The sequence below is a fragment of the Ostrinia nubilalis genome, chromosome 30 (genome assembly GCF_963855985.1).
Source record: "Ostrinia nubilalis chromosome 30, ilOstNubi1.1, whole genome shotgun sequence".
Lineage (NCBI taxonomy): Eukaryota > Metazoa > Arthropoda > Insecta > Lepidoptera > Crambidae > Ostrinia > Ostrinia nubilalis.
This window is the reverse complement of record NC_087117.1, coordinates 829,810-853,297: the sequence shown is the minus strand read 5'-3', so window position 1 is coordinate 853,297 and position 23,488 is coordinate 829,810. Positions and strand designations below refer to the sequence as shown.

General features: G+C 38.4%; 2 protein-coding genes and 1 long non-coding RNA gene across 3 annotated transcripts in view; 1 reads left to right on the top strand and 2 right to left on the bottom strand.

The window, feature by feature from the left end:
- The window catches only part of LOC135086038 (uncharacterized), an 82,610-nt gene that overhangs the window by 7,407 nt on the left and 51,715 nt on the right, over positions 1–23,488 (bottom strand). The window lies entirely within an intron of this gene.
- On the bottom strand, positions 7,049–9,315 carry LOC135085862 (zinc finger protein 526-like). Its single transcript, XM_063980646.1, has 3 exons — positions 9,155–9,315; positions 8,592–8,727; positions 7,049–7,274 (listed from the first exon to the last, which is right to left on the bottom strand). Exons 2-3 carry the CDS (start codon positions 8,723–8,725, stop codon positions 7,049–7,051), a joined length of 360 nt encoding a protein of 119 aa, XP_063836716.1. The 5' UTR covers positions 8,726–8,727; positions 9,155–9,315.
- LOC135086028 (pyrimidodiazepine synthase-like) lies at positions 11,809–23,364 on the top strand. Its single transcript, XM_063980800.1, has 6 exons — positions 11,809–12,015; positions 16,430–16,600; positions 17,145–17,311; positions 18,756–18,858; positions 20,079–20,212; positions 20,739–23,364. The coding sequence occupies exons 1-6, from the start codon at positions 11,988–11,990 to the stop codon at positions 20,856–20,858; spliced, it is 723 nt and encodes a 240-aa protein (XP_063836870.1). The 5' UTR covers positions 11,809–11,987; the 3' UTR covers positions 20,859–23,364.

Below are 23,488 nucleotides of genomic sequence, written 5' to 3'. Positions count from 1 at the left end.
TCCAGTCCGCCAGTAAGTCCGCCGAAGACAGTGAGTCAGAAACCGATTTCGAAGACACAGAGATGCACCAAGAACCAAACATGTCGTACACCATAGATCAGACTGAAAACATAACGGCAAGATGGAACATAAGTTTTGACACATGCAACGACCCAGTGGAGTTTTTAGAGCAACTGGACGAACTAATATCGTCGGGCGAGGTCAAGCCAGATAAAGTGCTCAAAGTGCTCCCCAGATTCCTGAAAGGTAAAGCTGTACTGTGGTATAGAAATAATAAAAACTCGTTCACTACATGGAACGAATTCATAGAACTCTTCACGTTGACATTTGTGAGCCGTGACAGTGACCTGTTAGCTAAAATAGTGAACTATAGGCAACATTACCGCCAAAAATTCACAGACTACCTGATTGAAATTCAAACACTCATGCGCAGATACGCAAAAATGTCAAAAGAAGAAGAACTAAATAGAATCTACGAAAACATGAACACAAAATACAAGTTTTATATCAAGAAATCAGAAGTCGACTCGATAAGCAAATTGATACAACTGGCAAACGACTACGAGAACGTCACAGCAGAACGTCAAACTAGCTTCACAGAAAGAAAACCACGAAATGATCACCACGAAACAAGCATAAATCAAGAACACAAGGAGACGGCATCATACATACACAATTACAACACAAATACTTGCTGCTGGAGCTGTGGAAAACAAGGACACTCAATGAAAGATTGCAGAAGCAAAAAGGTACTATTTTGTAACGGTTGTGGCAAGATCGGCAAAATGAGTAAACAGTGTTGTAAGAAAACAAATGAGTACACACAGTCCATGACAATGAACACAAGTCCGCAACTCAAAGATAACCGTCCATTCGTAGATGTATCGATACTAGGCGAAAAATATCAAGCACTCGTAGACACCGGCGCCACAAGATCATACATCAACGACCAAGCGTACAATAAATTCGTGAAAAGAAATCTGAAACCGAAAACAGTAAGCATAACAGCTAGCATGACAGATGGGCACACAACTCGAATTAAAGAAGCACTAGACTTGCAAATAAATATAAAAGGAAAAACAATTAACCACCAAGTGTTATATCATCCACAAATCACGACTATACTGATCGGCATGGACATATTGAACAGAATAGGAGCCAAAATAGAATGGCCTAAAGATAGTACCAAGCAAGGGGAACAAGTGGGAACAACGTCAAGAAAAACTACAGAAGCCAACATCGTACCTACATACGAAATGGCTGAAATACCGACAAGCAAGAAAAAACACAAAATCAAACTCGTACACGAACTTGAACTCGCACACGAAAAACCAATCAAGAAAAAATACTATTCACGGAACCCTAAAAATCAAGAAGTAATAAATAAACACGTAACACGCTTAACACAAGAAAAACAAAAAGACTGGATCCAAAAGAAAATTCAAGAACTACAGAAAAACGGAAACAAAGATTATAAAATGTCAAATAATAGTTTATACAGGAAAATAACAAATCACGCATACGGACCAAGAACAGAAACATCACCAGACTGGAAATTATGCATAAACAACAAAGAAAAAGACCAGATTCTCAAAGAAAACCACGATACACCAATCGCAGGCCATCTAGGAACAGCAAAAACACTGAACAAAATATCACAGAGATATTATTGGCCCGGTATGTACAGAGATGTGTCAACGTATGTCAAGAACTGCAAAACTTGCCAAGTCAACAACGCACGCAAAACCTGGAGCGTAGTGTCTACAAACCCGAGTAGACCACTACCCATATCATCAAACCGGTCCACAGACTGGACTGAAATCCTCGATGTCGACACCGTCGACTACCCACAAGACCTGGACTGGCGCGAGTCCGGCCCTGGAGAGGAGCCGACCCGAGCTGAGGACCAGACCAGGAGGCGGCCGGGGAGAAAGAAGAGGCGCGGCCAAATCCAGAACCAGCTGAACAAGGCCAGTAACGTTATTTACTCGTAGCTTAACTTTAATACCTAAGTTAGGTTTCTAATAGATAGATACAAATACATAGTAATTATCTAGTCAATTCTCGTTAAAGTAAATTCATCAATATTAAAAACAAGTCAATAATGTAAAAGTATTAAGTAACATTACATAGCAACCCTGTATAATCTAGATCATTCAGTTCTTGAATTTAATCTCGTTAAATATCATATATCAATAACCTATAACTATTAATTAACATTACATAGTAGCCCTGTATAATTTAAATAGTTCATTGTTCTATTTAATCTCGTTAAATAACTATTGACGCAAATCGCATTGTTATTTACTCGTAACTCGCAACCTAAACTCACATAAATAACAAACCGGTTTGCTACGCGTCAATAGTACTACCAGTTTCTCGATAACTTTTAAATAGTAAACAAACATTGTAAGAACGATTCACCGAGCGAGCTCATTTGCATATTATCAGAGAAACATGTATTTTTCTATTCGCCACGGGCGATCAACAGCGCTCGCTTACTAGATGACTCATAACTAGATTTTACCTGCCTAATGTTTGCGCGCCGCGTCAGGCTGCATTCCATTATGAAATAATATTGTTGTAGTTAAAACTTAACCCCTTAACTGCCATTGTCTTGTATAACTTTTAATAATTATAGAAATTATTAACATTAATCAGACGACTATTCTGAGTATAGTAATTTAAATAATAAAACTAGTAAACTAGAAATATTAATAACAAGTGCCATGAATACTATTATTGTATTAAAGAAATATTTCAAGTAGGAATACTCGTAATAACAAATTAAACAACTCGTTTAATTAGCTCATTAGTTAATTGTAAACAAAAGGTCAAAGGTATCTTAATAAAATTGTTTCAAAACTAAGTTAGCTAAAATTAGCGTTCAATTAGTTCATTGTAAGCAAAAAAAAAAAATTAAAGGTATCTTACTAACATTGTTTCAAAACTAAATTAGCTAAAATTAGCGTTTAACGGGTTAATTGTAAACAAAAGGTCAAAGGTCCTACCTATCTTAACAACATTGTTTCAAAACTAAGTTAGCTTATATTAGCGTTTAATTAGTTCATTGTAAGAAAAAAGTTAAGGGTATCTCAATAACATTGTTTCAAGACCAAGTTAGCTAATAAAATATTATTATAAGTAAATAAGTAATGTTCCGTCATGTTTTAAAGGAAGAGTTATTATTGGGCTAACGATTAAATATAAGTTCAGTCATGTTTTACATTTTAATTTTTACTCGCCATGAAGTTACCCAAAAATAACTTATAATTAACATGACTTTTAGTTGTTCTTAAAGAACCTTTATGTACCAGACTTGTGATTTTTCCAGGTAAAAATCTCCAAAACAAGGGAGGATGTGACGCGCCCTGCGACGCATCGACAGCCCTAGCACCGAGCGCGGAGATTTTGACAACCCTACGGCTGCGCGGCCGCACGCCGCACGGACCGAGTTAATATAAGAGACGGCGGCGACCGCGGGCGCCTAGCATTCGCTCGGGAGCCATCGCAACAGCCAGACGATCGCGCGCGCGTCTACGGTTAATTGCGCAAGAGTCCCTAGCGAATAGCTACCCTCACTGTTCCCACTAACCTGGCTCGATAGGACTTTCTGCTCGCGCGGTTTCCGCGACACGAGCGAACCATCGCTGCCTGTATTCACATCCAAATCCCTACCGAGTGCATGCTTTACTCAATCCCGACCTGCGGTAGCAATCCCGCTGCCACCCTTCCTGTAATTCCTCCCCACTCGCCACGTAGGTCCCAAGCCTTTTACCTTCGGTGCACGAATCCCCACTTCGTTGACCTCGGTTACCGATTTGGGAGCGAACCGTCCTACCCCCCTAGTTTATAAGTATCCAAACTAACACTCGCTAAACCTCGCACAGGGCGCCGCCCCTCTCGCGGATACGTAAACTAGTCTCGGGACGCGAACCGGGCGCGTCGCTATCCCTCTCGTCATAGTAGATTTGCAATTGTGGAATAACTTGTTCATTATTTAAATAATAGTAATTTAGAGTCAGTGAAACTAGAATAAGTAAACTATTGTGGAACCTGAATTATAAGTGCCATTGTGTTATTGATTGTGCGTTCCCTTGGTCAAATATCCCTGTAGGCATCCTGGATAGGTACACATCCCTCATCGCAGAAGGCGAACTGGGACTCAGTACTAAACAGCGGGGTGTCAGACTGAGCTAGCTTAGACGCCCCGTTGCAGAGTTTTACATGATTTACACAGTGGCCATTTCGGTATTAACAAAATGATACTCCTCGCTCGAAGTTTTTGCTGGTGGCCAGAGATAGATAATGATATTAAATTAATGGTAGATAACTGTATAGCTTGTTGCAAACAAAAAAATAACCCAAAACAAGTAGAGAAACACCACTGGGAATATCCCTCAGAACCATTTGAGCGAGTTCATATTGACTTTGCAGGTAAATTTTTAGGTAAATATTTCCTTTTATTAATTGATGCTTATTCGAAATGGCCAGAAATTTACATAATTAACAAAATCGATACAGATAGCACGATAAAAACTTTAGATGAAATATTTTCTAGATTTGGTTATCCTAAAGTTCTAGTTAGTGATAATGGAACTCAATTCGTAAACCCAAAATTTGCTGCGTTTTTAAAACAGCGAGGAATATTTCATAAGAGATCGGCCCCTTATAACCCAGCCACAAACGGGCAAGCAGAGCGACATGTTCAAATATTAAAAAACAAGTTAAGATCGTTAAAAGCTAACAACAATAATATTCATGAAAAACTAAATCATTTTTTACATCAGTACAGAATTACCCCTCATACTACTACAAAAAAATCTCCAGCTGATTTACTTTTTTCCTACAAAGTCCGGTCACGGTTGTCATTATTGTTACCCAAACCTAACGTCAATAATGGACAAAATAATCACAATGTGTTAAGAAAATTACAGGTAGGGGACCGAGTTATATCTAGAAATTACAGTGATCGGGAAAAATGGAAATTTGGTACTATTTTGAACAAATTAGGCTCATTACACTATACAGTTGAACTAGATTCTGGGGAGAGATGGCGTAGACACATAAATCAGATAAGGGGAGTCGGCAGTCAGATACCAAAACAGCAATTTAGACCAATAAATGACTATGACTATATTTCTAATGATAATTGCCCTAGCAGTAGTTTTATATATAAGCCAACCGATTGTAACTCAGAAGAGAGGGTTGAAGCAACCAATGATAAAGTATAGAGTACTAATAATAATTCTGCTAATGTTGAAGCAAACAATCAAAATTTTGATAATACTAGCGATGATCACAGTGATAATTGTATTGCTCAACCTTCTGTTCTGGGAGGAAGAGATGAATCTCAGATACCGTTACTTAATGATGAGGGTAGAAATAACACAGAGAGTGAAGCGGTCCCTTTACGAAGAAGTACTAGAATAAAAAGAAAAGTTGTTAAATTAAACCTATAATAGAGTAAGAAAGTACTATACTAAGTTTTGTTATTTAATGCATAATATTAGATTAGATACAGTTATTAGTTCTTGAAATAAAAGCTTAGCATTTTTGTAACAGAAATAAATGTTGTTGGGGGAAGACTGTTATACCCGTAGCATTATCAAGTGAGTTATAGAGTACAACAGCGTTCTGTCATAGATTACAAATCTAATTGGGTCTTTGGTCTATGACAGGACCGGCCATTGCTATGCTCATTGCTTTTCACTGCTATGTACGATGTGTGAATTTTCAACTAAGTACTTTAATGGAAATACAGGAAACCTCTGTTCATCAACACAGTCTTTTATTTTCTGCCAACGATAACAATCATCATCAATGCTCGTAGAGCTGGGGGAGAAAATTACTCGAGTGGCGACCACGGGTCAAAAGACGTAGTGCCTAACGCCACAGACTAGGTGGACTGACGATCTAGAAGGGTCTCGGGAGTTAACTGGATGCGGGCGGCGCAGGACCGGTCGTTGTGGAAGTCCTTGGGGGAGGTCTTTGTCCAGCAGTGGACGTCATTTGGCTGAAACAAACGAATGAACGGAGGATGTCGTCCCCAGGAAGTCCTATGCTACTCTATCGAAACTACGGTAGCTTTCTGGCCCATATGGCTAAAGGAGTACGAACCTTTATATGGTAGCTGGTCTCTTGTGTGTCCCCTGATCTCTTAGTGTCCCCTAGACGTGTTCTAGTTGTTCCATAATCTTTTAGATTCCCCTAGTCGTCTCCTATTGTCCCCTCGGTCGTTTCTTAGTGTCCTCTGGTCGCTTATAGTGTCCCCTGATCTCTTCTCCTAGTGTCCCCTGATCTCTTAGTGTTCCCTGATCGTCTCCTAGTTGTCCCATGATCTTTTAGATTTCCCTGGTCATCCCTAGTGTCCCCTAGTCGCTTAATAGTGTCCCCTGATCTCTTGTCCTAATGTCCCCTGGAAAATTTTACCTTATTTTCAGCTTTGCGCCTTATGGCTTTGGTAATACGAACCTTTATGCGCTAACTGGTGTATGCTCAAGTGCCCCAACTGTGTGTAAGTCTTGCCGCAAGTAGTGCACATATACGGACGCTCGCCTGTGTGCGTGCGAGCATGTTTCTTCAGCTCTGAGCCTTATGGCCATGGGAATACGGACCTTTATATGATAGCTGTTGTCCCCTAGTCGCTGTATAGTATCCCCTGGTTAGTTAAGTGTCCCCTGGTCATTTTATAGTTTCCCCTTCGCCGCTTTAAAGTGTCCCCTGGTCGCTTTAGCGTGCCCTGGTCGATTTAGTGTCCCCTGGTCGCTTAAGTGTCCACTGGCAGCTTAAGTGTCCTCTGGTCGCTGTATAGTATCCCCTAGTCGCTTAAGAATCCCCTGGTCGCTTAAGTGTCCTCTGGTCGCTCTATAGTGTCACCTGGTCACTTAATAGTGTCCCCTGATCACTTAATAGTGTCCCCTAGTCGCTTAAGTGTCCTCTAGTCGCTTTATAGCGTCCCCTAATCGCTTTATAGTGTCCCCTGACTGCTTTATAGTGTCCACTAGTCGCCTAAGTGTCCCGTGGTTACGATCTTATTTTAATCAGTTCAACATTGAGCCTTATAGCTATGGCAATACGAACCTTTATGCGCGAGCTGGTGTATACTAAGGTGCCCAAGCTGTGTATAAGTCTTGCCGCAAGTAGTGCACATATACGGACGCTCGCCTGTGTGCGTGCGAGCGTGTTTCTTCAGCTCGTAACCTGTTTGGAAGGTTTTCTCGCAGACTTCGCACGGGTGCCGCTGGTCGGATGGGGGTTTCTTTCTGCGACGCCTGTGGATAAAGATATGTTATATAACAAGGGCGGAGTTTCCCTGCGTGATCCAATCAGAAATGAGATCCGTAGGAGAACCCTGGGACCCTTAATACCGGGACATGTAAAAGTGCTTTTTTAAAGCCTACTTACAGAAATAAATGAGTTTTAACCAAAGTGACCGACATTGAATCAAGTGGCAGTAGGCGGGGCACATAGCTCGCAGAATTGATGGCCGATGGGGCAGAAAAGTTATTGAGGTGTAGGTCGCGGGAGGTGCCTGGATGCAGGCGGCGTCGGACCGGTCGTTGTGGAAATCCTTAGGCCTCAGCCTCGAGTTTAGCGGGCAGCGGGGCGGGAGCGGCGGCGAAGTGTTGTGGTCGGGGTTGTGTTGTCGAGATATTTGTTTTTATTCGCAAACGAAATGTCTGAACAACGGCGACAATTTTATTTCGATTCAGATTTATTCCTAACGCTCGATTTATTGTGGGCAAAAGAAGGAATGCGCTGCCCGCTCGTTGCCCGCTCCCGCGCCGCTGCCCGCTCGTTGCCCGCTCCCGCGCAGCTGTTTTCGAGAACCGGTCTATTTTATTTTACGCATAAGATCCTGCCGCTCCCGCGCCGCCGCCGCTCCCGCCCCGCTGCCCGCTAAACTCGAGGCTGAGGCCTTAGGGGAGGCCTTTGCCCAGCAATGGTTGCCCAGTTCAACTAACAGAGATAAGAAACGTAGAACAGCCGAAGAAAATATGGACTGATGACATGACAAACAAGGCAGGGACAAAATTGGACACACATAGCCAGTAATAGAGAAAGGAAGAAAATGGTGGGAGGCTTTTATAATTAAATAAACATCTTTGGACAATTTCACATAGCGCCATCTAGCCCCAAAGTAAGCAACTATTATGCGTATTATGGGTGCTAAAGTCCGGTCGCCGAGCAGATAGGATATCGTCCAATGACCCCAAGCTACCCATACTTATCGCTCGCGCGTAATTATAATGCTGTCGGCCGCGGCCGCAGTGAGCGTGCAAGCGTGACGGCAATATAATAATGTAATTTCGTTTTTGTATGTGAGAGAAATAAATATGATTTTATTATTATTAATTGCACGCGAGTGAAGGATGGGTAACTTGGGGTCATTGGACGAAATTCTATCTGTTCGGCGACCGGACTTTAGCTTAACAAATATACTACTACTTTTTTCTAATATTATACATAGCTTTTACCTTAGTGGGGGTAGTAATGTTTATTGTAAATATGGGTGTAAAACAATAGAGACAACAACCAACTTACTACTATGATAGTTAAATTGTTCTCTTACTTTGAATTTTACCAACCTCTTGGGCTTTGGTTCCTCGTCATCGTCCGAAATCTCAATGACGTCACATTTTATCACCACCTCTTCCACGCCCGGGTCGTTTGACTCACACGTGACTTCTTTCGTCTCTGCACCTGCAGTAGTTTCGGACATTTCTGAAATAAATAATACAAAATGTCGAAGTAATTAAATAAGTTTTTAACTAGTTAAATTTATTCCTAATAAATAAACATTGAAATCTTTTTTCTTCAGAACCATGACAAAAATATTATACTATGTGTATAGTTTTTAATTGTTGTAAATTAATTGTCAACTATAAATAAATACTGTTCCTTCTATAGAAGATAGAGGGGAACTAACTATTCATTAATGTTTTTAATGATATTTCAAACTTCTTGCAAAAAAACATCATCAGATCTAACTTAATTTGGTAATTTTGACCTTAGAATAATTCTCAAATAACGTAATAAGCTAACAGTACATCGGACACAATGGGTTTCATTCACAATTCACAATACAAAAAAAACACAAATCTTTGTTTGGTTAGAACTCTCACATTGTTTACTATCAAAATACACTTACTTTTAGGTTAATTGACGTTATTTTTAACACTACATAGCACTACACTACATTAAGTTATTGTAAAGCATCGTTTTAGACTACTTTTGCTTATTTTAATTATTTTTTACAGGTAATTAATTTTGTACACCTGACAGATCAAGAATTGTCAAGCTTTTTTTGTAGTTTTTTGACAGTTTTTAATAATGTTGCCACATACTGTACACGAAATAGTACACAGAAAAGTACAGTAGACGTCATTTAGCTGAAACGAACGAACGAAATGTTATGAATATTATATGAACACAATTTAGCTAAGCACTCAATATCCGGTGATCTTATAAATCCACAAATTGTCCATTAATATTACCTCGATAGAAGATACGAAATAATAACTATAAAAAAACTTATTTAAAAAGATTATAATTATCAACATTCTGAATCTTAAGTCTGACAAAAAATTACTAATAATGTCAAGCTAAATGTGTTTTAACTTAAAAGAAGTTACTCAATCTGTACAAAAAGTGTGTTAGGGCAACACACGATTGCGTTTTGTTTCATCATTTTAATGCTTATTTTTTCACATTAATATTTTTTAAATAATAATAACTAAAAAAAAACAAGACTAAGAAGTCTTGTTTTCTTTACTTTTTATTCATCCATTAATCTCTTATTAACCCTTTACATTCTTCTAGTTTCTAGTACTTCAACGTACTTTAAAACATAATTTTCAATTCATACATAAAATAAAGTTGTTGTTTTTCTAATTTATTTTACCAATGAAGATAGGTATTTCCAATGATATTATATAAAAACAAAAGCAGATATGTTATAAGCGCTCGCGCTGTGAATACTCAAATACGTCCCAATTGGGACGTCTTGTGTTTAGTCTTCGTGTGGCCTGCGTCGTGCGCAATCACGTGCGTACCACACCGTAAGTTCCTGTTCTTACCAAAATAAATAAAAAATGCCATCGTGTGTGTTTCGAAAGTGTACCAATTATGACTCTAACGGCCGAATACTGAAACACTACTCAAATCTGTCACTCAGCTGACGGGCTCCTAAATTTAAGTATCCTTCAATTTTAAATGGTATTCTCAAACGCTACTCAACGGATTTGAAGCCGTGATCAGCTAAGCAGCTCTCAAATGTTTACATAATGGCAACATTTACCAAAAAAAGTATGTTTTCATTTACACAAATGATAACTTTACGTCTTTTATCCATTACACGCAGCATCGTTTAGTTATGTATTGTCTTTTATGGAAATATACTCAATCAACTTAACATAGAACAGTTTATTTTTAGTTTCTATTATATATAAATCTCGTTTTATCATATAAAAAAATTAATGCTTGCATTTTTATTTAATTAAAAAAATAATTTTAAATGTGATACTTTTTATTGTTGAAATCTATTAAGTGGCGATCGTGGACCGAAACGTAACCACAATTGACATTTATCATTGTTGACTGACAGAGCATCAAATTGACAAATCAACAACTCTTGAAAATGCTGCTATGCGATGTCCCCTTAATCCTCAGAAATAGGCATGTTTATGTAAAGCGATTTCATAGCAGCTATTTTGGTTGTTACTTCGTGCACTATACGATGCACAGTTGGCTGTTAGATGTGGAAGATATCACCTAGTACACGTTCATAACTTCCCGTTGCGTAGAACAGTAGGGTTATAATAAGTATTTGGTCCACTGGTTGTATGGCATTTGGTGAGGGGTTTCAAAGAGCTTCCAAATTATGAATCCAGAAACAACACCGTTTCTTTAGAGACGCGGAACCTCGCTCGGAATTGCATGTCATTATAATAATATTTTTCAATAGCGTTCAGCCTTATTGCGTTCCTGCGATTAGATCTAGGTATTTCCTCGAGGCTCGAAAGAAATGATAACGATGACACACATTATTTACCACTATTTAGGTCGATTTAGGTATAAGAATAGGATTTAAGATACCGCGCAAGCACTCTCAAATTTAATAGCTGCTTAAGACGATTTGACAGTTGTTTGAGTAATGCTTAGCGTTGAATGGCGTTTCAGTATGCGAAAATTCATTTAAGTGGCGTTTGAGTGCAACTTAATTTGAGAGGTGCTTAAAAATTGAGAACTGCTCAGGTATTGTTTTGAGTATGCGAAATGTAAGTTTAGGAGCTGCTTAACTATTTGAGAAGCCGTCAAATATTTAAATGGCGTTTCAGTATTCGGCCGTAAAGTAAACAAAATACAAGGGATCTCTTACCACATGTGATTATGCAAAATTATTTAGTATTTATATTTTCAATTATTTATGCAAACAATCAAGACGCCATGCGCCATGTTCAAGTTAAGAAAGAGAAAGCGATCTTGTTTTGACGTTAGAGCGATAAGGATGCGTGCGCTGCGGACATAGATTAGTTAGTGCAGAATCGTTAAAACTATAGCTATCTCTTTCATTTGCGTGCTATTTCGTATCTTTTGTTTCACTTATCAGTTACATTTGTCAATGTGTGCAATTTGGAATAGCTCGGCACGGATTCAAATCGTAATTTCTATGAACGTAACATATCTATAGTTCTTTAATATCATTGGGTATTTCCAAAAAAACGTAATGACCTGAATAGTTAAATCGTGACCTTGTGATATAATGCTAACAAATCAAATAGGCTTCGTCTGCCGTGTGCTAGCCCGGAGTATTTTGGTCGTATTGATTCAGCAGCATTGCGTGTAATCGGGTCGCTCGGTATGATGTCATGCCGCTCGTAGAATAATTTTAAAAGTGACGTTAAGCTATTTCTACGTTGGTTTTAGCAGAATAAACACTGCCTCTGTGATATTTGGTATTTAGTGCATTTGGAAAGAAAATCATGACTTACTACGAACACAGGACGGCCGGTAAGTAGTTAATAAATAAATGTTTTGTTTTGCTCGGCTGAGTAATGACAATTTTCGTCAAAAAAATTGTCTATTCGGTTTCTAATCCGGCTATGATTTTAGCGTGATAAAAATGTTGTCGGTAATAAACCTACGCTTTTTCAATAAAAGTTAGTTTTATCGGGGATTTTAATTGATCGCACACACCGCTGTAAAATTATTAGTGAAAATTTTATTTTCTTAACATTTTATTTAATTGGTTGTTAAACAACAAACAGTTTTCAAGTTTAAAAAAAAAAATAATCAATTACTTTTTTAGAAAGTCATGTAAAATTCAATAAAAACATTGAACAGCTGTTTACGATGACGTCATTTTAAACGTTTTGTTATTTCAAATTATTGATTCTAAAAAATATTAAAATACCTTCAAAATAAATTAATGATCGACCGATTCGAAAGCAGCAATTATTTATGCCACAAAAAAAATCTGAAATAAAAACATTTTTTTTAATTGGGTTCACGAAAAACATTGATTTTAATTCTTTGACCTATGCTTTCAAAATATCATTATCATCATAATTTTTATGGAGTAGATGAGCAATGGTTTTATTTATATAGGACTATCTATTTTCATCATTCATACAGACAGAAGTGCTGAGTAGTGTAGATAAAAAATACGAAAATATTATTCTAACAATCAATTTGGCCTAAATCTCGAAATTAAACATCCACCGGTAGCGTAGGTTCATGAATTAAGGTCAACCGCGCCAAATTTTGAAGCGTTTAGTTATTGCATTACAACACTGCTTCTGAAGTGCAATATGAACATGATGCGCTTATAAAACCAGCGTTGTATGTTGCAATATAAATGTTGTCGCATCCTTGACCCGAAACGAAAATGGTGGCGTAGCGGCGGCGTAGTTTGTTTACGTTTTCGTAATCGCCCGTCTGGCTGGAGTATTGCATGACGATTGAGTTTAATGTACCTACCTGCAGCCTACAGAACTACAAAACATATGTCATACTATAAATAGATTTTTGTTGCAACATAGCAATTGTAACAAACAACAGAATAACATGTTATTATACCTACTCCAGATGTGACATTGTCAACATCTGTTTTATTACCTGCTTAAAAGCAAGAGCATAGCTGGGCACCGTTAATCAAATAGTTAACTTCGTTAATCGTTAAACCGTTAATAAAAAAGTTAACTTCGTTAAACGTTAAAACGTTACATTTAGCAAGACTTAACGCAAGTTAACGTTAATCGTTAATCCGTTAACACTTGATAATAAAACGAAAAAAGTAATTGTACCTATGCAAGGTTCAAATAATTTCGAAAGCTTGTATCGCTCACGGAATTTATTCCTCTTTTATGTTTGCGCTACAAGCTTTCGATATTATTTGAACTTAGCATACAATTATTTTTTTCGTTTTAGTAACAACTGCATTTCAGAATAAAAGCTTGTTTTTAAAAAAGTATTTTATTATTATAATTTTATTTTACACTTTTTAGTAGTAGCTCGGCCGAGCTAGTGAACGCCAGACCTACGTCATTTTATACAAGCTGAAAGTTTGTCAGCGTATGCTCCCAATATAGGATAGAATGTTGGTGAATCATGAAGTTTGGGTCATCGTGGCTTTAGCAGCTATCCTAAAAAAACTGTCTGGCAAGGAGTTGGAACTGTCAAAACTGTCTGACTGATGAGGAAACTACTTCTATTGCCCTAATATTTTATATAAAAATCAGTATAACGTAAGCCTAACTTTTACGGTGGCTATTTCTGTAAGTATATTCACGTTATACCATAAAATCTGATTTTTATGTATAATATTTGGGCAATGATTAGAAGTTGTTTCGACATCAGCCACACAGTTTTGACAGTTCCAACTCCTTGCCAGACAGTTTTTTTAGGATAGCTGCCAAAGCAACGATGACCCAAACTTCATAATCCACCAACATTCTAACCTATATTGGGAGCATACGCTGACAAACTTTCAGCTTTTATAAAATGATGCATGAACGCCGTAGACTCTATAGTATCTCAATCTCAGAGCCTTGGTTTAATTACAATACAATTTAGCACTAAAGTGGTCGAAAAGACAAATCCAACAAATCCAAAGTCGATAAGTTTCCACCGTTTCGTTTAGGAATTCCTATGGCCACCTCCTGACTCCATAATCAGGACCCTGGACATAGGGTTGCCAGGTCCAAAGACACAAAAGCCGGACTTTGTGCTTCATTTGGCCGGACATTTCACCCTAAGTGAGTATTATCATCATCGGTTGCCCAACCATCCTGATGCGTGCGCTCCATATTTCTGTGGCTCGACTTTTGCCTGGCGCGGCAGCCAAATAAAAGGCCTAACAAAAGCCGGACAGGCCGGACAAGGCAATATTTGGCCGGACAAGACCGTAAAAAGCCAAACATGGCTAAAGCCGGACACCTGGCAACCCTACCTAGACATCATCTAGTATTAAAGTGCTCGAAAAGACAAATCCAACGAACCCAAATTCGCCGTTTCATTTAGGAGTTCCTATGGCCACCTCCTGACTCCATCATCAGACCAGCTTAATGGTACCATAACATTGCATTTTCATCGTACTGGTTTCTACAACTGGTCTTAAATTCAGTTGCAAGATTTGTCCCACACATACTAACAAGTGAAGTCAATATAAAGCTTGTAAATAAATAAAAAAACAGCATTTTTATATCGTTTCGTTATGGTTACAAAAACTGTTGTTTTGGGTTCTGCTGGAAGTTCTGGAAGTCCGAACGTACTTGTCAGAACGCGTTGTTCAGCGTGCCTGCTGTATCTTTTTGGTGAATAGTAGGTACTGGATTAACGATTAACGGACTTAGGATAATTTAACGGAAGTTAACGAGTCCGTTAACATTTTTTAAAGTTAACTTAAAAGTTAAACCGTTAATAGAAATGTTAACTTCGTTAATTAACGATTAACGGATTAACGAGTTAATGCCCAGCTATGAGCAAGAGTTACCGACTACCGTATTCACAAATATTACTATGAGGTCTCACAGTGCGCGTGGACGCATAAGGTCACACACGAACCAATCACCGAGCTCTATTCAACGCTGTGCGTTCGATTTGCAACTTTTGCCATCATCGTTTGTGAATACGGGCGTTATTGATTTAGTAGATGCTTTCAACGTTTGTCCTACTTCCTAAATGCCAGATAAAACCTAGCAGCGTAAAGCTGCTGCTGATAAAAAACTGAATTAAGGTTTTGAGGCAATTTGAAAGAAAGAGACAGGTTTATTTGATACCACCTAGCATAAAAATATTATTTTTTAAATTAATTATCAAATTAGGTTGACACTATGGTGGTACAATACAGCCACCAATGTGCAATGTGTGGTATGAGAATCGAACCCGGAACCTCTGAATAAAACCGAGCATTAAAGTCATAGTGAATGTCTTATGCTACTGGAAAACCTGTTAAGGCGTACAGTTAAATAAATCCTCAAGAGAGCCATTGTATCGTCATTTAACTTCGTGACAGAATTATTTATCAATGACATCATTATGTGATAAGCCAATACCTACCTACTGGTGAGCATTGACCTTTCGTGACGTTTGGTTGAGTCAGTTATGTATTTTTATTTCCAAATAGCTGACCCGGTAGACGTTGCGTCAAGGCGTAGGATAGAAAGAAAGAAAGAAGAACGGTAACGCCCCATACAAAAAAAACCCAGACCCGAAAGAAACGAGACATACCTCAGTTTTTTGTCATGTCTTAATTAGTTAAATTATATATTTTTTATATTCGAAATCTATGTATAACACCAAAATATTACCCTTTGTTTTTGTTCAGGCGTTATACAAAAACTAATACAAAATGCCTATTTATCACCAAAATTGGTAAATGTATCTACCTAAATGTCTATTACAGCTGCTATGGAATGTATCTAGGTGACATGGAAATACAGCCGGATTATACAGGGTGATTATAAAAATATATACCTAATTTAACTAATTAAGACACATGACAAAAAAACTGAGGTATGTTTCGTTTCTGTCGGGCCTGGGTCACAGATGATCGTTCTTCTTTAATTGTTTCGATTCTACGTAAAATGAATGTCACGGGAAGCGCCTGGATGCAGGTCGTGCCGAACCAGTTGTTTTGGAAATCCTTGGGGGAGGCCTTTGTCCAGCAGTGGACGTGAAACGACTGTTGGGGTTTTTACCTGTGTCCAAATTTTTGGCACTTATTTTCATCATGATTATTTTTAATAACGGGAGCCACCCACAACGTTGACCGACGACATCATGAAGGCAGCAGGAAGGCGCTGGATGCAGGTCACTACCAACTTGCCAATTTGGAAATCATTTACCAATTACATATTACATATCCAGCAGTGGTCGTCCTGTGGCTAAAATGATAACGACTCCTAATTTTCTCCATTTTCAGGTGCACTACCACCACCAGCTCTGTCCGACAAGCTGAGGTTATACCATGTAGATATGAATCCCTACGGTCACCGGGTGCTGCTGATCCTGGAAGCTAAGAAGGTCAAATACGAGGTCTACAGGCTGGACCCTCTGCGGCTGCCGGAATGGTTCAGGATCAAGAACCCTAGATGTAAGTGATAGAGAACTAGCTGTAATAGATAAAAAAAATACTAAAAAGAATTACTGAATTTCTTGCGCTGCTTCCTCCTAGCACTTGCCCACAACGTGCACTTAAAAAAAAACTTTACCTAGTTACTTATTTTTATGACCCATAAATTAAGCTAAAACTAAACAATATGTACTTAGGTACTTACAAACGTGCTCCTGGCCTGGTTATTTTGACCAAACTTCTGTCCTGTCTATCTTGAAGTCTCTCCAAATGAGTCTCACAAAGTACAAATAGAAAAATCTGTAATTTTTTTGCAAGTAGGCTTTTGAAAACGCTTTTACGGGCTCCAGTATCACCTACCTATCTAAAGGTCCTACTTCCATCGCACGTTCCCATACTTAAAGTTAATATTAATATTGTTCTAATTTTATCACAACTTTTCTGAACTGTGCCATGGAGCTTATTATCTTAGTGTCAAGTGACGTAGTCTTACGGTCCCCTATCGTACTACTATTACGGCATATTTTAGAACATTTTGTGAGAGATATTTTTTGATTATTTTCAGTAAAAATCCCAGTCCTCGAGATTCCCACGGACCACGGCGACAAATACCTGTTCGAGAGCGTGGTCATCTGCGACTACCTGGACGAGAAATACGTGCGGAACCCGCTCCATTCCAGGGATCCGTACGTGAAGGCGCAGGACCGATTACTGATCGAGAGGTTTAATGAGGTAAGGATATCTTGTTTTTTTTTATTGGATGGGTAGTCTCGTTGATCAGAATTTTAAAAAAAGAATTAGGTACAGTCAGCATTAAAATAGTTCGTGACACCCAGTGGCCAAAAAGCTGATAAAGATTTGACGCTGACTGTACCTCCCGATGCAATAAATAGCGAGGGTATAAAAGATGTCTACTTAAATTAGGAATCCCTTTTATAAATAAATAAATAAATAAATCTTTATTTGGCACGGGACAAAAAATGACAATTACAAGTGTAAAAAGGCACATAAAGAAGAAAAAAAATAAAATAAAAAACAGTGAAATAATCCAGCCAGACCAGTAAAAATCCCGAGCCAAAAAGGCGCCCGCTCAGCGATACTCGGGACATAAGTGAATGTCCCGACGCTGATTTTCAGCGAGTACCCTTCCCTAGGGATCAGCTGTTGGGACCCAAACCGCGTCCGCCAAACATAAACTAAGTATTAAAACTTTTTAGGGCACATCATTTAAAAAAATCCCATTGATATTGACTGTACCTATAGGTAATGGATACATTATGACGTTACCAATGCGCTTTAGCCTTAATGAATCCGATACATTTATTACACACATTAACTTTTTAAAAAAATAAAACCGACTTCAAATGCGTGAACACAAAAAAAAAACTAAAAATTAAAAATATTGCGTATAAAAAAGTTCATCCCCAATTTTACACCCTTGGGGATGAAATATTTTCTTCAAATTCGCATGAAACCACCCTTTTGATAATACCTATTCAACAAAAAAATAATCGTTCAAATTGATTTATAATCGGCGGAGATATTGCGTATAAAAAAGTTCATCCCCAATTTTCCACCCTTGGGGGTTGTTTTTTCTATTATTAAATTTAAATGGGACCACCCTTGAGGTATTACCTATACGCCAAAAAAAGATTTGTTCAAATCGGTTCATAATTGGCGGAGTTATCGCGTAACAAACATAGAAAAAAAAAACATACGGGTCGAATTGAGAACCTCCTCCTTTTTTGAAGTCGGTTGAAAATAGGTCCATTTGTTTTTAAGTTAATACAGCTATCTCTGATAGAGACGCAAAAATTACCTGAAAAGAAATAAAATAGCGCTGACATCTAACATCTACCCGCATGAACTTGTCATGATGGCGCAACAAAGTAAATTATCGTGCATTAATTACCATTGTAATTTAAAAAGTTAAAATTTCAAAAGTTTCAAGGATTACCCCACAGTTATAATTTTATTCAGGCTGAGTTGCACCACGCCACCACCTAACTTTGACCGTCAGTATTACGATCCGGTGGTTTTGTATAGTTTGACAGACTTTTTGTCAAAGTTAAAGTAAAATGGTCCAACCCAGCCTTAGTTTTTCCCGCGCTTTTTTCTAAGTCTTAGTGCAACTTGCAGAAACAAAACGCAAAAAACGTTATTTTAAATGTTCCAGTTAATAAAAGGCAGCTTGGAGTGCTTCGACACAAACTTTGCTTTCGGCAGCGAACAGATCGTGCAGACTTTGGACATATTCGAGAAGGAACTGGCGTTAAGAGGTATGTTAATTTATGCACCCTTGAAAAGTTTTTTGTATTTTTCCTTTTAATTGTTAGTGTACTGTAGAACAAACGAGAATAATAAGTAAGTTAAGCGAATCGATTTCGGATTACAACTGTCACATTTTGTAACTTGTCTAGATGGGCTAAATCGCCTTAACGCCGACATCGGCTTATTCCCCGATATATTAGGATTTTATTTTGAACGTAACGGGGATTAATGAACTTTTTAGTTCATTATTCTCCATTATACTCCAATTGGCTTTCACTAATCCCCTTTGACGGAGATTGTCAACGGGGAATAGTGGAATAAGCCACGACATGGCTACGACATCCTACACCCAACAGAAAGAAAGAAAGATACATTTATTACAATGGACATCACACAAATACAGGCAATTACATAGACATGACAGTGGCACATAATAATGGAAGAAGAAAAAATAAAAACAAGAGTAAACTGAGCAGTGCCACCCATTCACCAACAAGATGCCCACTGCACGGGGTCGGGACCCCACTCAGCATATGCCGTGGCCCACGGTGACGAAGGCCACGGCGCTGGTTTTCAGTGTGTCCCATGCCAAGTGAGGGTCACGGACCATTGGTAAAATAAATAAAATAGTAAGCTGCATAAAATTGTCTAGATAAACATACATAAATAATAGTAATATTAGTGCACAGATAAATACAAAAGGCGGGAAATCGGTAAGGATGATAAGACTACGTTTATTAAGAATACTAATGAAAAGAATCCTAATAAAAAGATAAAACTGTTTGTATAGGTGTGTGTGTAGTAATGGTAAAGTAATATTGTGTTAATGTGTAATATTCGTAAAGAGTGTCTCGACGCCCGCAAAACCGGTCTGTGCAATCGAATGATTGATTGCGCGCGATTAATACAATGACACTTGCCTCGTTCGTTCGCCAAATGACGTCCATTGCTGGACAAAGACTTCCCCCAAGGATTTCCAAAACGACCGGTCCTGCGCTACCCGCATCCAGATTCTTCTCGCGACCTTTACCAGATCGTCGGTCTACATTTCACAATTTACAAATACAAATACAAAATCATTTATTGTGAATCATAGGTAAAATGGTGACATGTTACATTAGGTAGTATCACTATGTTCCGCTCAAAGAGCATACAATTTGTCAGACAACAATAAAACATAACATAATTTTATAACACAATAAACAATTTTTATTTCTCTCTTCCCCAGGCACGAACTACTTCGGCGGCAACAAGCCAGGCATGCTGGATTACATGATCTGGCCGTGGGTAGAACGCCTGTACCTGCTACGGTGCGTCAACGAGGCCAAGTTCGATGAGAAACGGTCGCTGTTCCCTAACTTTGTGAGTTGTTTGTGATCACTTTATTATGAATACTCCTCCTTATCTCTTTATAAACACTTCCTCAACTCTACCTAAACTCTCGCGATAAATGGAATCATTGAGGGAGGCCTATGTTCAGCAGTGGACGTCCTGAAATGATGGTTCATGATGATGATTACACTAAGGGGCACAGCACACAAACGCACACAAATCGTTTCAGCCAAATGACGTCCACTGCTGGACAAAAGCCTCCCAGGGTTTCCATAACGACCAGTCCTGCGGTGCCCGCATCCAGGCTCTTCCTGCGACCTTCACCAGATCGTCGGTCCACCTAGGAGGGCCTGCACTAAGTCTTCCGGCCCGTGGTCGCCACTCAAGAACGTTTCTGCTCCAACGGCCATCTCTACGAGCTATGTCCGCCTACTGCCACTTGATTTTAGCAATTTTTTGCGGATCTCCTCATTTCTGATCCGAAAGGAACTCCGGGCCCTTAGTAATGTCAATATTTAATTTTGGGTCAGGTACTTAGTATTTGTACTCTTTCCAGGCGGATTGGGGCGACCAAATGCAGCTGGATGATGTAGTCAAAAAACACTCGAACTCTCCAGCTGAGTACTTTGAGTACTACAAGAATGCGCGGGCGCACTCTATGGGGTACTACTTGTAAATATAAGGTCTGTGACGGTGTTATAGAATGTTTCATCCACGAAGACGCGCCCCATAATGTTTAGAGTAGGCGCACACCGTTGATTTTTAGTTGACCGATAGTTGTGCCCGATTTTAAATTGTATGAAGAATCGGCCAAATCGAATCGGCGTAGTGTGCGCACTCCCATACATGCCCATACTGATCAACTGCCCGACTAAACTATCGGCCGACGAAAAATCAACGGTGTGCGGTGCGCCTACTCTTAGTCTCGGTCGCGCGGGGTGCGGGGAGTTTGATCCAAGCAATTAGAGCGGCATTATTGTAGTGTGCGTGTGCACTCATGGAGCATTAGCGTGTACCGATAACACTCAAACATTCGCGGAAGAATGGTGGGGCGTGTCTTCGTGGATGAAACGATCTATAAGGTGAGTATAGACTATAACATTTCTATGTAATGTAAATTTCTTACAAATGGTAATACAATACAGGTAAAATGTACGACGTTTTGGTTTGTGAAAGGGTGAACATTAGAACATTTCATAGAGCGCAGTATAACACTTCATAGAGTGACTCGTTGTTATGTTACAAGTAAATGCTAAAGTCTATACTCACCTTTATAGGATCATAGTAAAAAGAACAGTAATCATTCTCATGCCTCTATTTTGTACTCGTACAGTGAGTGGGTATTTTTGTTAGCACCACGTGTGGTTAGCACCCACCGTTCTTTTTTACCATGCTCATTCGAAATGTAATCTAGGTAAAGCCCGGTCTGTGAGCACGTAGAATTTTGTCCAATGACCCCAAGCTACCCATCCTTATCGCTCGCGCGTAATTATATTGCCGTTGCGACTGTGCGACGGGCGCCCGCAGTGAGTGTGCGAGCGCGACAGCAACATAATTACACGCGAGCGATAAGGATGGGTAGCTTGGGATCATTGGACCAAATTCTACATGCTCACAGACCAGACTATAGTCGTTTATTTTATAATTTGATAGTCATTATCACGTGAAACTTGTGCTGGTTATATTATTGTGTTGTGAGTTGATGATGCTATTGTAAAAGTATGCAACAACTTTTCTGTAAGAACCACTGTTTTAAAAAATGCATTTAAAAGATTCTATTTTGTTTTGCCTTTTGAAAATTCAAAGTTATCAGAGCATTTTGATATTTAAAAAACATGTTACGCATTTCTATATCATAAAAGCATTTAATGCAGGATTTAAGCTCGTACTATGAAATTATAGTCAAGTATGTTAGTCTCAAGTATAAAAAAAAAATTAAAGTCTGTGACTAGTCCAGATTGGAGCTTATAGCTCGATTCACACATTATCAGTGAAGCCATAGTTCCGTCACAGTGTCCGCTCAGTTCAGTAAGTATCAGTGCTACAGTGTTGCGTCAGTGAAATATTTTGAATATTTTAAAATGTCAGAGAGCTGTTTCAATATTCTTGTTCAGAAACTATGAAGTAAGTTATTTTGTTTTTGATTCCGCGGCGGCGTCCGTGATCCGACAAAAAATATCGTCGCCAACGAATACGTCCGTATTGCCGGTGTCGTCACTGACACTGACAAGTGGGGAAGCGTTCATAGAAACTATATGAAAGAATATTTCGCACTGTGCCGGTACTGAGCCTGAACTGTGACTTCACTGATATGTGTGAATCGAGCTTATAGGTCTAGCTCTTAACTCAGTCGGCACGAAAGGGCGTTTTTGAGACGTCAAACATTAGCATGACTTCAGAAAAGCTTCAGATTTGTATGCTCTGTCACGTTTATGTCAATATCACCCCTCCCGTGCTGCTTCCTTATCTCACTCAGCCCCCCTAGACAAAACGCACTTTTTGATCGAATCGAAAATCGAATCCGTCAAAACTCTATACAAAAAAGGGGCTTTTCGACCACTTTTCGACTGGTTTGCGATTATAATTTGCACTTTGTCTAGACCCACAGGTAGTGACTGAGTTAAGCGGTCTAGCCTTTAAGATACTGTCAAATTGAGGTATAAAGATCTGTAAATTAGGTGTAATATGTATTTATAATCGGCATTTATACGATCTTTCATCGAAAACAATATTTTGATATGATAAAAATTGTATAAGTCTGTTATAGTCACAAGATGAATATTATGTAATAGGTAAGTAAGAAAAAGTAATTAGTTTAAGGTACAACTTCTGAATTGGTTTTGCAATTATTAAATAAAAGTTATAAAAAAGAAGATGTTCAGCATAGTCATAAGTTTAAAATAATTATTATTGTATTAATTTAATAAGATTTTACGGTTTGACAAATAACTTTTAACGTTGACTGTTGCAAAACCAGTTTTTGTTACTTTTAAGTATTTTCTCACAGCATTTTTTTGTAGCTTACGAAAATGCAATATTTTTAGAGACAATAGTGTGATTGTATGAAATGTAACAATAAATTGTTGCTTATTTTTATGTTCTTGTACTTAAACCTTTATTTTGTTATAGTATAATACATTTTATTTATTTTTCTTCTGAATACAGTTATCACAAAATACTTATCAAGTGTTTTATTTTTCGAACTTTTTGAGCGCCATGCAACCCATATCAGGCGCGAAGCTTTTTGGCATGGAATCATTGAGGAATTAACGACTAGATTCTATAAGCCTGTAATAGAAAGAAAGT

What these genes read in the sequence shown, in the direction of transcription:
- LOC135085862 (XM_063980646.1), bottom strand. Translation starts at nt 8,725, where the DNA reads ATGTCCGAAACTACTGCAGGTGCAGAGACGAAAGAAGTCACGTGTGAG. An exon ending in GAGGAACCAAAGCCCAAGAG is followed by an intron (nt 7,275 to 8,591) that starts GTTGGTAAAATT and finishes CTTTATCCACAG; the next exon opens with GCGTCGCAGAAAGAAACCCC.
- LOC135086028 (XM_063980800.1), top strand. Translation starts at nt 11,988, where the DNA reads ATGACTTACTACGAACACAGGACGGCCG. An exon ending in CTACGAACACAGGACGGCCG is followed by an intron (nt 12,016 to 16,429) that starts GTAAGTAGTTAA and finishes CTCCATTTTCAG; the next exon opens with GTGCACTACCACCACCAGCT. An exon ending in GGTCGCTGTTCCCTAACTTT is followed by an intron (nt 20,213 to 20,738) that starts GTGAGTTGTTTG and finishes TACTCTTTCCAG; the next exon opens with GCGGATTGGGGCGACCAAAT.